The sequence below is a fragment of the Camelina sativa genome, chromosome 3 (genome assembly GCF_030686135.1).
Source record: "Camelina sativa cultivar CO46 ecotype springtype chromosome 3, ASM3068613v1".
Classification (NCBI taxonomy): domain Eukaryota; kingdom Viridiplantae; phylum Streptophyta; class Magnoliopsida; order Brassicales; family Brassicaceae; genus Camelina; species Camelina sativa.
In genome coordinates this window covers 27,351,206-27,366,013 of record NC_141882.1, presented here as the reverse complement: position 1 = coordinate 27,366,013, position 14,808 = coordinate 27,351,206, and the positions used below count along the sequence as shown (strand labels likewise).

Sequence of the window (14,808 nt, the reverse complement as noted above, 5' to 3'; positions counted from 1 at the left end):
GGTCTTACTCATATTTATGCCCATTGCCCTCATTCGACCGGGATTATCTGGTCCTAACAGTTGGCTAAGTGTTATTAAAAACATTATAATCTAACAGTATGATGTCTATCACTCTGCCGTAGTAGGATACCAAATCAACCACTTGTGAAGTGTCTTTCGCACTAGCCCTACAGACTGACGTCGCCTCATAAAAAACCCCACTATTCTGATTTTTCCTATCAACTGATCTTGTATGAAACCGTTGACCATTCACTATGTAACCCGTATATGACCGTGCAGTGCAACGTGGACCATAAGCCAACCATATTAGAACTTCTCCATGGCTGTCTGAATCAAGTGGTATCTACAACAAATACGATGACAAAATAAAAAGTCAGACTTGATGAAATAGTAGAATTGATGAAACTTGCCTGTAGTTTTAACCAAGATGCAAAATTCTCAGTGTGCGTAGCCCATAAAACTGATGCATCACGTCGGCATCTTCCATTTGTGTCTTGTAGATGCTGAAGATGCTCACTTGTACAAAATTAATAATAATAAGTTTCATAAGAGATTGTAAATGTAATTGTAAATGATAAGAGGAAAAAAAAATATGTTTACTCGATATAAGGTTTAACCACAACCATATTTTGGATGACAGCAAGATGAGTTATTTTCTTATCCATTTCTGAAAGAGTTATGGAAGTTCCAGCGGATATAGGACGACCCTCTAGAATATAACTATTATCATAGTCAGTGTTTCTATCTAGCTTTTCCTATACGTTTGTAGACTTCTTTAAGAATTCACTACAAAACTGAATGCATTCTTCGGCTAGATAACACTCAGTAATACACCCCTTCGGTCTCGCAGGATTTCTCACAAAGTCTTTGAGAACTTTCATGTACCTGTGAAATGTTTGAAGACTTATAGGTTAGAAATGAACAAAATGAACATATTAATAGTAACAAAAAAAGAGACAATTTATACCTCTCAAAAGGGTACATCCATCTAAAATGGACTGGTCCACCTAGCTGAGCTTCCCTTCCTAGATGAACTGTCAAGTGCACCATGATATCGAAGAAACTTGGCGGAAAAAATCTTTCAAACATGCATATCGTTTCAACAACCTCAACTTCCATTACCAAAATCTGCTCTCTATCAATTACTCGCTGACACAAGCGGTTGTAGAATGCACATAAGCGTACAATTGCTAGCCTAGGACCTTTTGGCAACAAACCTTTAAGTGCAATCGGAAGGAGTTGCTGCATTAACACGTGATAGTCATGTGATTTCAGACCTGTTACTTTGCAGTCGTCTAACGATACGCCTCTCGCTATGTTTGAACAGTAGCCATCTGGTCCTTTGAAATCAACAAGACGACTACATAATATTTTTTTCTCTTTCTTCGATAAAGTCCAAGGAGCTGCAGGTAGATATGTTCTTTTCCCTTGAGTCCTAGGGTGAAAATCCTTCCAAATACCAAGATACTCCAAATCTTTACGGGCATTTAGACCATCCTTTGATTTCCCACAATGTAACAAAGTAGAGAGAATACTTGCAGCCACATTCCTTTCTACATGCATAACATCTAAGTTATGCCTCACAGGAAGATCCTAAGAAATAAACAGAACAAATACAATAAATAACTATAAGGTTACACAAAGTGTAATGGAAAATAACTATAAAATTTGAAAATAAAATTATACCTCCCAATACGGTAACTTGAAAAATATAGACCTTTTCTTCCATCTTGATAACTCTCCCTCATCTACATTTACATCATTTTCTTCATCCTCTTCTGACTCACTAGATAACTCCTCTTTATCAGACTCCATACTAGTACACTCAGTCTTTTTCCTCTTGCGCGCAGGTCGTTTCCAATTTCCAAAGTCATTTTTGAAATTTTTCAGGTTTTGAGAAATTTCTTGCCCAGACAATATCCTTCCTTTTCTCCCCTGTTCAGTTTTCCATCAAACCATGACTTCTTTAATCTGAAACTATGCTTTGGTGGCAGTCTCTTTCGATGGCACATATAGACATGTTTTCGGCAGAACTTCAACCACAAACTGTCTGTATTTTTTCCACATAATGGACAGGCCATCTGACCCTTTACTTTGCAGCCTGCAAGATTCCCATAAGCCGGAAAGTCACTAATCGTCCAAAGCAACATTGCCTTCAGATCAAAAGTAGATTTACTGAATGCATCATATGTTGTCTCTCCATTGTTCCAGAGATGGTTAAGATCCTCTATGAGCGGCTCTAAGTATACATCAATGCTATTACCAGGCTGTTGTGGTCCAGGTATCAACAATGTAAGCATGATATTCTCCTTCTCCATGCATAAGTCAGGTGGCAAATTGTAGTTTACTAGCAAAACTGGCCAGCAACTGTAATTGTTGTTCTTCATATTGAATGGATTAAATCTATCTGTGGAAAGACCAAGCCGCACATTCCTTTCTTCAGATGCAAAGGAAGGATATTTGCCATTCATCTGATCCCATGTTACTGAATCCACAGGGTGGCGGAGTTTACCATCGTTGCTCTTGTTAGTTTGATGCCACCTTAAATCCTTAGCCATCTCTTCAGACCTATACATTCTCTTCAGCCGTGGGATTATGGGAAAGTAGCGTAACACTTTCTGTGGAACACCTTTCTTTACTTCACCAGTAACCATGTTCGTCTTCCATCTAGAAGCCTTGCATTTAGGACAATTATCGAGCTTCTTGTACTTCTTTCTGAATAAGCAGCAGTCATTAACACATGCATGAATCTTCTGGTAGCCCATATCAAATGACTTAAGAAATTTCTTCACCTCATACAGTGATGTGTGTAGCACATTGTCCTCTAGTAACATTTCCGGCAATGTCTCCAGAAGATCATTGAAACTCTTGTCAGACCAGCCATTTTGTGTCTTAAGTCTGAATAGGGACACAATTGCCGAGAGTTTACTATGATTCACACAACTTGGATATAAGGGTGTTACAGCATCTGCAAGCTTGGCAAGAAACTCATCTTCTTTCTTGTCCTCACACTCTGCAATCTCACCGAGTTCAGAATTTCTAACAAAGTCATCATCCATGAACTCAACAGCTTGATATAACCCATATATCTCATCATTCAACTGACTGACCTTATTGTCACCTTCAACCCTAGACTTTAACTCTCCATGATGATACCAATCTGACCGCCACTTATAAGCCTCATCCATACCCCTTGTAACAAGATGGTCAACTACAACACTGGCTGAGTGACGATCAATGTTACGACAGTCCATGCAAGGACATATAATCATATCAACATCTCCCAAATCAGCAGCCACAACTCGTAAAAAATTTGAAGCCCCTCTCTCGTAAGCTGGATCAGCTCTTCATTGCATAATTGAAGAGAAAAAAAAGGTAAACTCTCTAAACCCTTACTTAAGCTAGCCTAACCTGTATAATTTATGCAATGATATACCTGCAAAGATGCACCCAATCCTTGTCCACCATTATAAGATCTAACCTTACTACATAAACAACATATACGATTTATTGACAGAATCTTAGACATGAATCACAATCACAAACACATATATCGCATATATTAAATCAATAGCAATCACAAACACAAAACAGTATTTAGAGAACTATATCGGATATATTAAATCAATAGCAATCAGAAACAGAAAACAGTATTTAGAAACAACCAAACAGAGAAAAAAAAAAAAAAAAAAAACAAGATATACACTTAGCAAGATTGTTCGATACACATAAGAGACGGAAAGAAAGAAGCTACTAACTTGTCCTGTAAATGGAGATAAATAAAAGCTTGTTCAGTTCCAAGATGTACACTTAGCAACACTTGCAAAACATAATTAGAGAAAGAGTATAAGTTTCAATTGGATACTTAAACAAAATCGAAGAGACTAATTGGATACATAACTAATCGGATACTAATGAGCTCTAATAAAATTAAACAAATCTATTGCATGTCGAAAAATAATTGTGTATTGTTCCAATTTCATAATTGTGAATCAATTTCATAACAAATCGGGTACTAAAATGCTCTGAATCAATTGAAAAAATCTATTGAATGTCCAAAAATCAAAACTTATATAAAACAATCATATGAGGAAGCAAACAACCTTCGAGTGGAGCTCAAATCCAGAACTTAACTCCGGCGGTACTTCAGAGGGCAGTGACGGCGACGGCGAATTGGTGTGTGTAAGAGATTTACGGGTAACTGGGTGAAGTGCAGGAGAGAGACTTGAACAAACCAACCTTCAACTGAGATTAAGTCTGGCGGTGCTTCAGAGGGCGGCGACGGGGAGTTTAATAACGGAATTGCCTCTCGAGATTTTAGGGTTTCAGCAAACAAAAGAGAAAAGGGGTGAAGTGAAGGAGAAAGAGTGCGATAAAGTGTTTAGTATTTTTATTTTTTGGTAAAATTTGCTAAGTGTTTGGCGGAATAAGTGATTTTTGTTCCCGCTTCTTAAAAAAAATATTATAGCGTTTATACAATGATATCATATGGTAACCAAATTATAAACTTAACTTCGATAGCAGCTTTGAAAATCGTGCTATTACGAGGTGCTATCAATGTATATATTTTTTGTAGTGTAAAGATGATTTTTTTAGGATAAACAAACAATTAGAACCCATATCAAGTTTATGGCGACGACGAGTGCGACTTTGAGTTTTTAACCTAATCTCTTGATGATCGATAGTCTTGGGTGCTGGTTTTGGTTTCTTATGGGTTCTCGTGGATGGGTTTTGGTATCCAGATTCGTTTCCCCAGATTGCATTTGATTGTGATTGATTTTGGGTCATGTGTTTACGATCAGGGGATTTTGCGGATATCTGTTTGTCATGGTTTTTTGCGGTTTTTTATGGATTCTTTTACGAATCTGGTTGTGTGGAACACCTCCGGTCCCACAGATATCACTTGGGGGTCGTAGTGGCTTTGTGAGGGATAGGTATCAGACAAGTTCCTTATGTTTTGTAGATGGCTCTTGGAAAACGACAAATCCATATGCAGGCCAAGGTTGGTTTTGCTCTCCTCCTATGGGGGGGGGGGGGGGGATCCCACTATGGGAGCTGCCAATCTTCGTCGTAGTCTTTCCCTGCTTCATGCAGAGGTCGAAGCCCTTGTTTGGGCGATGCGTTGTATGATTGGGGCGGATAATCAGGATGTTGTTTTTCTTACAGACTGCTCCGATTTAGTGAAGATGGTGGCTTCACCTTCAGAGTGGCCAGCGTTCGCGACTTATTTGGAGGACATTCAGGAAGATAAAGAAGAATTTACATCCTTCTCGTTGATTCTCATTCCTCGTTCGCAGAATGGTAAAGCAGATAATTTGGCACGACGAGTTCGTTCCGAAGCGCACCTTATTACCTATGTAAATGATGTTCCATCGCATTGGCTTTAAGCCAATCTTGTTTGTTGTTGTCAAAAAAAAATAAGATGATTTTTTAGCTTCATTCCCTCATTGGGCTTTGATCGAAATTTAGTATTTTTGAATCTGCATCTATAATTGTTTTTTACAGCCACCAAAATTTTCTTATACATATGTAATTAAAAATTAAAAAATAATCAGAAGACAAAGAAGAAAGGAAGAAATACATAAAAAAAACATTTGAACAAAATAAGATAAATCTAACAAAATATATAATACACTCTTATCATGAGTTATGAACCCATACAAGAACATAAACAAAACAAAAAAAAATATATTTAGAATTTGAGATATAGTTGATGATGATGTGAGAATGGTTATTTATAGGATTTCAAAGGATGGAAGTTACATTTCTAAAATAATTTATTACATATATGTAATTGAAAATTAAATAATAAGAAGACAAAGAAGGAAGGAAGAAATACATTAAAAATGAACAAAATATAAGATAAATCTAATAAAAAATATAATCGCACTCTTACCATGAGTTTTGAACCCATGCAAGAACATAAACAAAACAAAGAAAATATTTAGAATTTGAGATATGATGGATGATGATGTGAGAATGGTTATTTATAAGATTTCAAGGGATGAAAGTTACATTTCTAAAATAATTTAATTAGAGGAGTTACATTTATAATTTATAGTGTGTTTGAATGAAAATGAATGGAAAATAGTCAATTCATATTTATGTAATTTCAGTTACAATTTAGTAGGAAAGTGTGGATTTAAAGTATAGATTAATGTACATTATTATATTTTTACTTAATTAAAAATAAATATTATTTTTTAGAAATTTAACGCTATATGGACCAAGGAGAGAGTGAATAATTGTTTTTTACAGCCACCAAAAATTTATAATACATATGTAATTGAAAATTAAAAATATAGAAGACAAATAAAGAAGGAAAAAATACCTAAAAACAAAGAAATAAATTTGAACAAAATATAAGAGAAATATAAAAAAAAGTATATAATCACACTCTTACCACGAGTTTTGAACCATGCAAGAACATAAACAAAACAAATAATATTTAGAATATGAGATATGGTAGATGATGATGTGAGAATGGTTATTTATAAGATTTCAAGGGAGGGAAGTTACATTTCTAAAATAATTTATTATATATATGTAATTGAAAATTAAAAATAATAAGAATACAAAGAAGGAAGGAAGAAATACATAAAAACAAAGAAATAAAATTGTACAAATTATATAATCACATTCTTACTATAAGTTTTGAACCCATGCAAGAACATAAACAAAACAAAGAAAATATTTAGAATTTGAGATATGGTGGAGGATAATGTGAGAATGGTTATTTATATGATTTCAAGGGATGAAAGATACATTTCTAAAATAATTTAATTAGAGGAGTTACAGTTATAATTTACAGTGTGTTTGAATGAAAATGAATGGTCAAATAAAATAGTCAATTCATAATTTATGTAATTTCAGCTACAATATAGTAGTAAAATATGGATTTAAAGTATAGATTAATGTACATTATTACATTTTTATTTAATTTAAAATAATTATTAATTTGAAAAAACTTAAATGCTAAATGGACCAATAAGGAGAGAGTGAAACCTTACTTTTATATATATGATTGCAAAATTTTCAGATTCTAACCCGATAACCTATTATAAACGAAACGGATATTTCTGACCCAAATCCAATTTGTTGATTTCGGGTAATTTTCCAATTTTGGCCTGACCTGAATTTATTTTGTACTCTCTTTTACTAGTATAGAGATTATTTTTCCTTAATTTGTTTTGGATTGTTGCGCATTTCTAATAACTGTGATATGTACTCGTAGATGAGAAACGATATCCTAAAATGTTTGGATTACATCATGAAAAATCAAGCTTTGTCTATTCAACGTGAAAGGGTGATTCTTTAACAAGATCATACTCTTGTAACACCCAAATCCTTAAAGGTCACAATACTCAAAAACAACAGAAGGCACATGTTGAACCTTGTAGAAATCTTCACCACCAGAGATCAGCTTGTCCTTAAATGCCTTTGTCATGTTACCAATCTCCACTTCTTGTAGATTCTTCAGGAATCTCGTTCCTTCAGGAACTGAATTCAGTTTCTTACAGCACTTTAACTCTATGGAGACAAGACGCATCATGGCACCGTCTTCTACAGTCCACTCCTCTAGATTCTGAAGTTGTGACAATGTCAAAGAATGCAGGTGAGGAAAACCATTTTTAGAACAACAAAGTTTATTACCCACAAATGATCCTTCAAACAATTGGAGAATCTTCAAGTTTGGAAGCCTCTCAAGAACCTGAAACGGGTCATCCACTAGTCCGCATTGCCACAAACGTAAAGCACCAACATCAGGCGAAAAAGTCTGATTTTCTGGGAGCTTCTCTAGTCTAAGAAACAGTTCCAGCTCAGAGAGATTAGTAAATGCAGAAACCAACTGTGTAACATCTACTGGTGGAAGCAAAGGTTCGCATGGAACGTTAATTGTCAAGCCGCGGAGACGTTTCAAGACTGTACTTAGAGAAGATACCGCCTCGAAGTTTGTATCCTGCGAAGAAAGATTGATCGACAATCTTCTAAGACTTGTCATTGCTAGAAGATCCCTTGGATCGCATTGTCCAACAGGGAAATCCCAGAGTTGCTGCAGGTTTCTTAGAGTACTCAAGTCCAGCTTTGTTTTTGGATCAACATCTGAAGGCATACACAGATGTCTCAGCCGCTGCAGCTTCCATATCACGTTTGGAATGAGCAATTTCCCCTTAACGAACAAATCTAGAGTAATCATTAACTTTAAGTTTCCAATAGATGATGTGAGTTCCTTCACGTTAGTCAATCTCAGGCTCAAGTTTCTCAAATGGATGAGATCTCCTACGTCGTCTGGTAACTTCCCTCCCTCGATTTGAGCTCCCTCGAGATCAAGAACTCTAAGAAGTTTCATCTTTTTGAAGGAAACCTTACCCAGAAGTGCCCATGAATGTCCTTGTTTCTTCATAATATACACAAGAGACCTAAACCGAGGATTTATGTAGTTCACCTGAGAAAGTCTCTTGATCCGGTGTTCCTCTGCACCACCGTGTAACTGCACAACAATTCTACGAGATGTATTGGTTGAAAGAGATGGGAAACCCTCAGCTTCATCTGGATCCCTTGAATCAATAACTTGCACAAAGCTTTCTTGCTCTGATTTATTTAAACAAACCTCCCTCATGAGGTCATGCATACGACATGTCATGACTTCCGAAGTTACAATGTCCCTCCTCCCAACCATAACCATGCTTCTCCTTACTAATTCTTCGAGATAATCTTGCCCAATATCTTCTACTGTCGTGCCAGCCTCTGTGTGTTTTACAGGCATAACCATTCCCTCTGCAATCCAATAACTAACCAATGATCCCACATGAACCTCATAGTTTTCAGGATAATGAGCAAAGTAGAGGAAACATTGCTTTAAATGGGGAGGCAAGTACTCATAACTCAAGCACAAAACATCTGCAACCATCATGCTCTTACTTCCACTGCTACTACCTCCATTTGAAACATATGATTTGATGTTCTCGTGTACTCTTTGCCACTCGTTCCATGTACTTTTCGTTGCCAGAAGTCCCCCTAGAACTGTTATTGCTAGAGGTAAACCTCCACACCTTACGACCATCTGCTTCCCAATAGCCTCTAGCTTCGTGATCAATATTGGTTCTGCAAATAATGTGAATAGAGGTGTGAAGTATTATAACATATATGCTACGGAAAGATTAGATTTAGAGCCAAATGATTACCTATATTTCCTCTCCCAGATAATGAAATTTTCTCCAATAGCTCCCAGCTCTCTTCATAATTTAGCAATTGTGGCTCATGAAGCGCACCCCTCGGATCAGCATGTAAAGCAACTTCCTTGTTTCGAGTGGAGAGTATTATTTCGCTTCCTACAGTAAATACTACTAGCATATAAAAATGACAAGGATTACAAAACTTGAGTTGTATTTGAACATTACTAATTTACCTGTTTCATGTGGAAAGACGTGTTTCAGACAATCCCAAGCATCTTTACCCCATATATCATCAAGCACAATGAGGCATTTATTCCTTTTCAAGAACCGATGCAACTCCTCTCCAAGCTGTTCATCCCTCAAGTTGAGTATCCGCTGATTCTCATCCTTGTAGCTGAGATTCAGAAAAATCTCTTGCCAAACATGTCTCCGTCTACAGTCTTGAGAAACATATACCCAAGCAAACCTATCGAAATGACGCCTCACTTTGTGGTGATGAAAAATCTGTTTGGCCAAAGTCGTTTTCCCCAAACCACCCATTCCACATATAGACGTGACTCTTAGTTTCTCACTTCCGGAAACTAAATCGTTCACTAACTTCTCAAGACTCTGCTCTATCCCGACAAGATTATACTCAACAACATATGGAAACGACTGCCTCTGTTGTCTTTGACTATCAGACAAACTCAAACCTTCTCTGCCAATAGCTTCTTTTATACCGTAATTTAGCATGCTTGTTGTTATCTTAGAAAGCCTGGAGGTGATCTCTCTAATCTCTGAGCCAACACTATGAAGTGAAACCGCCTCGTTCAATATGCACGCAAGCCTCCTAAGCACCCTTGTTATCCCTTTTTGTTTCCTTGATTCTGCTTTGAGGAAAAACGCCTCGAGGATATCCTCTGCATCATAAGAAGCTTCTCTAATGCCTGCAACCCAGTTACGCACTCTCTCGCTTTTGTGCTGCTTTTCATCTGCATCTTTCAAAAAACACTTCAAACGCTTCAATTCATCTTGCAGCTGCTTCACTTGGTCACCTATACCGAACAAGAACAACGGTTCTTCCAAGAGCAACTCTCCTAGCTTCTGCACTGTAACAGAAACAACAGCTTCTGCCATTTCGTGTTCCAGTGATTCTCCCAAATCTCTACATCCTACACTAGAAATTATTCAACTACGCACTAACTTCGTGACACAAGACTCCAAGTCAACTCAATCATAACATTCGTTGTCTCTTTCTGAACTATTCAACTGAGCATCATGTGAACAAACTTATATGGTACATATACCAAACGACTTCTTGAAATGTTCTTTTGTGCGGGTCCATGAACCGCCACATCCACATACATTCATCCTTCAGAATTAAGTGGGAGACTTTAAAAGTCTTCGCTATCTCATATAACCATACGTTTCATTTTCCTTCTCACCTTTAACTGCAGAAGCTACAATAAGGATTCTCTGCCTTGTGATTAAATAAAAGAGCTTACTCATAATTAAACAAGTGCAATATGCACGAAACCTAATAAGATAGAAAGGAGGCCAGAAAAGGCATCGAGAGAATCTTATATTTTTATAACCATGAAACATCGCTTACATGCAATACATCAAATTTCGACTACGCAGTTTGTTGACAGGAAACAGAGAGAGAGACAACGTTTAACAGACAACTCTTATTATATTGTCGTAGTACTTTCAAATTAATGTGCAATAAGAAGAACAGACCATAAATCTCGAAATTGGTGTACATAGGACGTGTACTAAATGATGACTATGAACAATACAATATGCCTCCCTTTTTTATCCGCATCTGAAAGAACTAATTAAGAACAGATATACAAAAACGTTCTTACATGTACACCTAAGAACTATTGTAGAGCTTGCACTTGTTTGTTCCAGCACAAACCAAACACTCGTCAGCATCACCTTCAACATGGCTCAAGCAATGTTGGATTCTGTCGTTCACAACGTCCTGCAGAAAGAAATATTAGCAGATTACTGAAAATAGAGAGCCAAAAGAAGTAAAGATCTCTTGTGAAAAGATTAAACATCAGAAGATCGACTATAGGAAGTTCAAACGGAAAAAGGTGTCATTCACTAATGTATGAGGGTTCTCACATCCCTTAGGCTTAAAGTGCTCGCTCGTTTTGGGAAACAAAAGTATGCTTTATTTCTTACCATGAGGAGATTATGAAGGCCGAGAGGTGCAGTTATAAGGTATGAGATGCCAGAGAACTCCTTTGCAGCATCAGCCGTCAACGAGGGAATGTCCTAATTATATAAAGGTCATAGTCTCACTAGGCCAGTAATGTAAATCCTCCAATAATCTCAGAGATAAAAAAAATAAAAAATGCTTCAAAAAAAACAGAAAAATGGAGATGCACAAAGCCATACCTTATGCCAATGTCTTCCAGGAAAAAGAAAAAATGGGCTCACAACCACACGTTTTGCCCCTTTTTGTACACACAAACTGAATGCATCTTTTATAGATGGCTCAGCCAGTTCCTGGTGTAATGTGTGAACATCAGAAAACAGCAACCAGAATTGGAAAGTGAGAAGCAATCAAATGCCACTTTCATCTAAGTCCTCGATTCAAACATATTAAGCTAAAAATAATAATAGGATTAGCAAGAGACTGAAATCAGATTTTATCAAACTCACGGGTATGGTTCACGCAAGTGAATACAGTCAAGTAAACTATTGGAAATGAAGGAATTTACTTGCGGTTCCAGTTCCATTGAAAAATTCCAGGTCTTACTGCGTTTTAAAAGGTACTTATGGCATGAAATGGGAGCAAAACGGAGCCAAATTATAAGACCAAAGCTAGTCCTCTTCCATTATTCACAATCTTGGGACAGAAAAAGAAACCTAACAGTGAGTAAGGTGAGAGCTAAAGGAAGAAATTACCATATGAGCAGGCTCCACAATAGGGTATCCAGTTTTGTCTTTAAACATTTTCACAAACTCCTCTGAAACATAGAAAACAACCACACAATTACATAAACTCATACAAGCAAAAAAAGGAAGTATATATAACAAAAGTGAAAACAACGAAGAAGATGAAGAAGAGGAGAAAGGAACAGAAACAAAAGTCTAACCAAGCATAAGATTTGATTCTCGGCGACGAGAACCGTGATCGACTATTATAATCCCATCAGCATCACCGATTCCATTTCTGAGCGACCCTTCGTTCTCGAAGCTCCCAAAACATGGTGATCCTCTTCTTCTCCTTCCTCGTTGGGAACGAAATTTCTCGACTTTTAAGGACACTGGCAAAGCCCATGACCGAATTGTTCGTGTGATTTGACAAGATGAAGATGAGACACGATTATCCGCTCTGAGATTGCTACGAAAACAAATCGAAGAAATAAATCACTAAGAAGAAAGCAAAACAAACAGCAGAAAACTATATAAGGGTATGTATAGAGGAAAGTGATAAAGAACCTTTGGGAGGCGAGGCCGTAAGAGAGGTTTACAAAGAACTGCGACTGAGTCGTCATCTTCGCCGTGTTGGACTGTTTTGCTGCTGTTAAACTGATTTAATTTGTCGGAACGACTCGATGACGGAATCGGGAAAGTGAAAAGAAATGATTCGTTAATTCCTTACCGAACCGGTCGGTCGGACCGGTCAACCCGGGACCCGACTATTATTTCAGTCCGGATTTATTACCAAAGGTTTTCAAAACATACAAAACCCACCCTCTCTTTTTACAATTTACATGATGGAGAGAACATAATGATTAGTCATTAGTGTGACCTCTTCATTATCATCTAGCTGTTCAGGACAATTATCGTATAGATTATAGAGTGCTAAAGTTTGGACTACAAGTAGAGATTTCTATCAAAATAATTATCATCTTAAATCTAAATAGAGAAAAAAAAAAACTATGAAAATTCATGAAAAAGACTTCCGATCATGATTCAGTGGGAATAAAACAACAGTTTCCTAACTATATAGTGTTCTATCAACATCATGTGTGTGTCTAATTAAGTATACTTCTACACCATTATTTATCAAGAAATATCTTATACCATCTCTAATGTTACTCTATATCTTACTACAAATTCTATAGTTGGAATAAAATCATTTCCTATAGTACTCTATATTCTACTACAAAAATAGAGAAAAGAACAATGTTACTCCGAGAGTGTAACTTTTTTATTTACAAAAAAATCCCTCAATTATCATTCTTACCATTTTATACCTAAATAAAATTATTTAATAACAATTTACACATATAATTTTATATCAAAAACAAATATATTAAATTAATTTAAATACAACAATAACAAATATTTTAACTTAGAAAAAAGAATGACATAGCAAACAATAAATATAAAATACATAACTAGTGCCATAAATTATAATAAAAACAGAAAACTCAAATTGTTAACAAAAATAAACTTTAAACATCATGAACTAGTGATCAATAATCCGGTTTGAAATAGCAGATGATGAAAATACTCGATTTCAAGAATTTCTTGTTCGGTCCATCATTTGTGGGAAAAGTACACTAATGAGTAGCATTTAGGAGTTTCATCTACAAGATGTTAGCCTTTTACAAGTATATGAAGAGGGGACTTAACATATTTCATTTGTTGCTAGTAAGGCTTCCATTTGGAAAGCATGATCACTTCCACTTCCTTATTGAAATTGTGTTCAATTTCCTTTATTTGGTCCATAGTTGTATTTAAATAGTTTCATTGATAATGTAATATTTTTATGATTAATATAATTGATTTAATGTTAAAAAAACTCTCTTTAAAATAAATATAAACTACTCATTGTATTTATTTATTTATTTTATTGACTTTCAGAATTCTAACCAATTTTATAAAAAAATAAAGAGATATATAGAAAAAGAAAATAACGGTCCGCAGCCTGATCCCAAATTTCAATTTCTGTATACGGTATTATTTCTGATTAATTATAATCCCGATTTCAAAGGGTCATAATTTCAAATTATAATCCCGATCTTGTCTGAAAAAAAAAGCTCTCTTCTTTAGGGTTTTTACGACGACGATGACTGAATCGAGGTATAGGTTGGAAAGACGAATTGATTACGTGTTTCTCAATAGAAGGAGTCACGCTGTTGGATCGTTTTGGTCTTTGTAGATTCAATACATTATTACCTTGCACATAATTGATGCATTTGTGAATACGTACTTCATCTTTTAAATTTAAAACATCAGATCTATATGGTAAACAATTACGAAAAAACATAATTATGATATTCATCTAATTTTACCATGATATGCATACAAGATGGTTTTGAGGAACAATGCCAATAGTTGCGAACAAACATTATACTAGAATAAGTGAATCTAAAGTTAGGGAGCTTAACCGTTTTGGTTATTTATAATTTTTAATCCATACAAAATTGCACTAAAAGCAACAAGTGAAATATGGTAAATTGACAAAATCATTTTTTTATATAAAAACTAATTAATTCTACATAAATTTCTTATTAATAGCAAATTTGTTTTCTTATGTCTCCCAAAATAAAGAAAAAAAAATCAATCATTAAACTGTATACACTGCAAAATAAACAATCAGTTAAATTAAATAATTATATATTATACAAAACAATAATATTATTTTAAGTAGATACAAAATATTATTCTGATTCTACATTAT

The 14,808-nt window shown here is 35.5% G+C and overlaps 3 protein-coding genes and 1 pseudogene across 8 annotated transcripts; 1 reads left to right on the top strand and 3 right to left on the bottom strand.

Moving 5' to 3' along the window:
* Positions 1-596: 596 nt before the first annotated feature.
* Positions 597-3,468, bottom strand: LOC147947759 (uncharacterized; annotated as a pseudogene).
* Positions 3,469-5,048: 1,580 nt separating this feature from the next.
* Positions 5,049-5,387, top strand: LOC147947758 (uncharacterized). The gene has a single exon (XM_087507440.1). The coding sequence runs from the start codon at positions 5,049-5,051 to the stop codon at positions 5,385-5,387; it is 339 nt and encodes a 112-aa protein (XP_087363566.1).
* Positions 5,388-7,205: 1,818 nt separating this feature from the next.
* Positions 7,206-10,573, bottom strand: LOC104777945 (putative disease resistance protein At1g50180). 6 transcript variants are annotated; one of them, XM_087506906.1, is made up of 4 exons: positions 9,410-10,490; positions 9,186-9,332; positions 7,654-9,105; positions 7,206-7,585 (listed from the first exon to the last, which is right to left on the bottom strand). In XM_087506906.1, the coding sequence occupies exons 1-4, from the start codon at positions 10,290-10,292 to the stop codon at positions 7,515-7,517; spliced, it is 2,553 nt and encodes an 850-aa protein (XP_087363032.1). In that variant the 5' UTR covers positions 10,293-10,490; the 3' UTR covers positions 7,206-7,514. The 6 variants fall into 6 exon arrangements, with proteins under 6 accessions (XP_087363032.1, XP_087363031.1, XP_019099455.2 ...); XM_087506905.1 differs by having other exon boundaries at positions 7,658-9,105; positions 9,410-10,487; XM_019243910.2 differs by having other exon boundaries at positions 9,186-9,344; positions 9,410-10,425.
* Positions 10,574-10,828: 255 nt separating this feature from the next.
* LOC104777944 (sirohydrochlorin ferrochelatase, chloroplastic) lies at positions 10,829-13,006 on the bottom strand. Its single transcript, XM_010502269.3, has 6 exons — positions 12,615-13,006; positions 12,269-12,516; positions 12,078-12,139; positions 11,565-11,675; positions 11,349-11,441; positions 10,829-11,142 (listed from the first exon to the last, which is right to left on the bottom strand). The coding sequence occupies exons 1-6, from the start codon at positions 12,668-12,670 to the stop codon at positions 11,032-11,034; spliced, it is 681 nt and encodes a 226-aa protein (XP_010500571.2). The 5' UTR covers positions 12,671-13,006; the 3' UTR covers positions 10,829-11,031.
* Between the last annotated feature and the right edge of the window lie 1,802 nt (positions 13,007-14,808).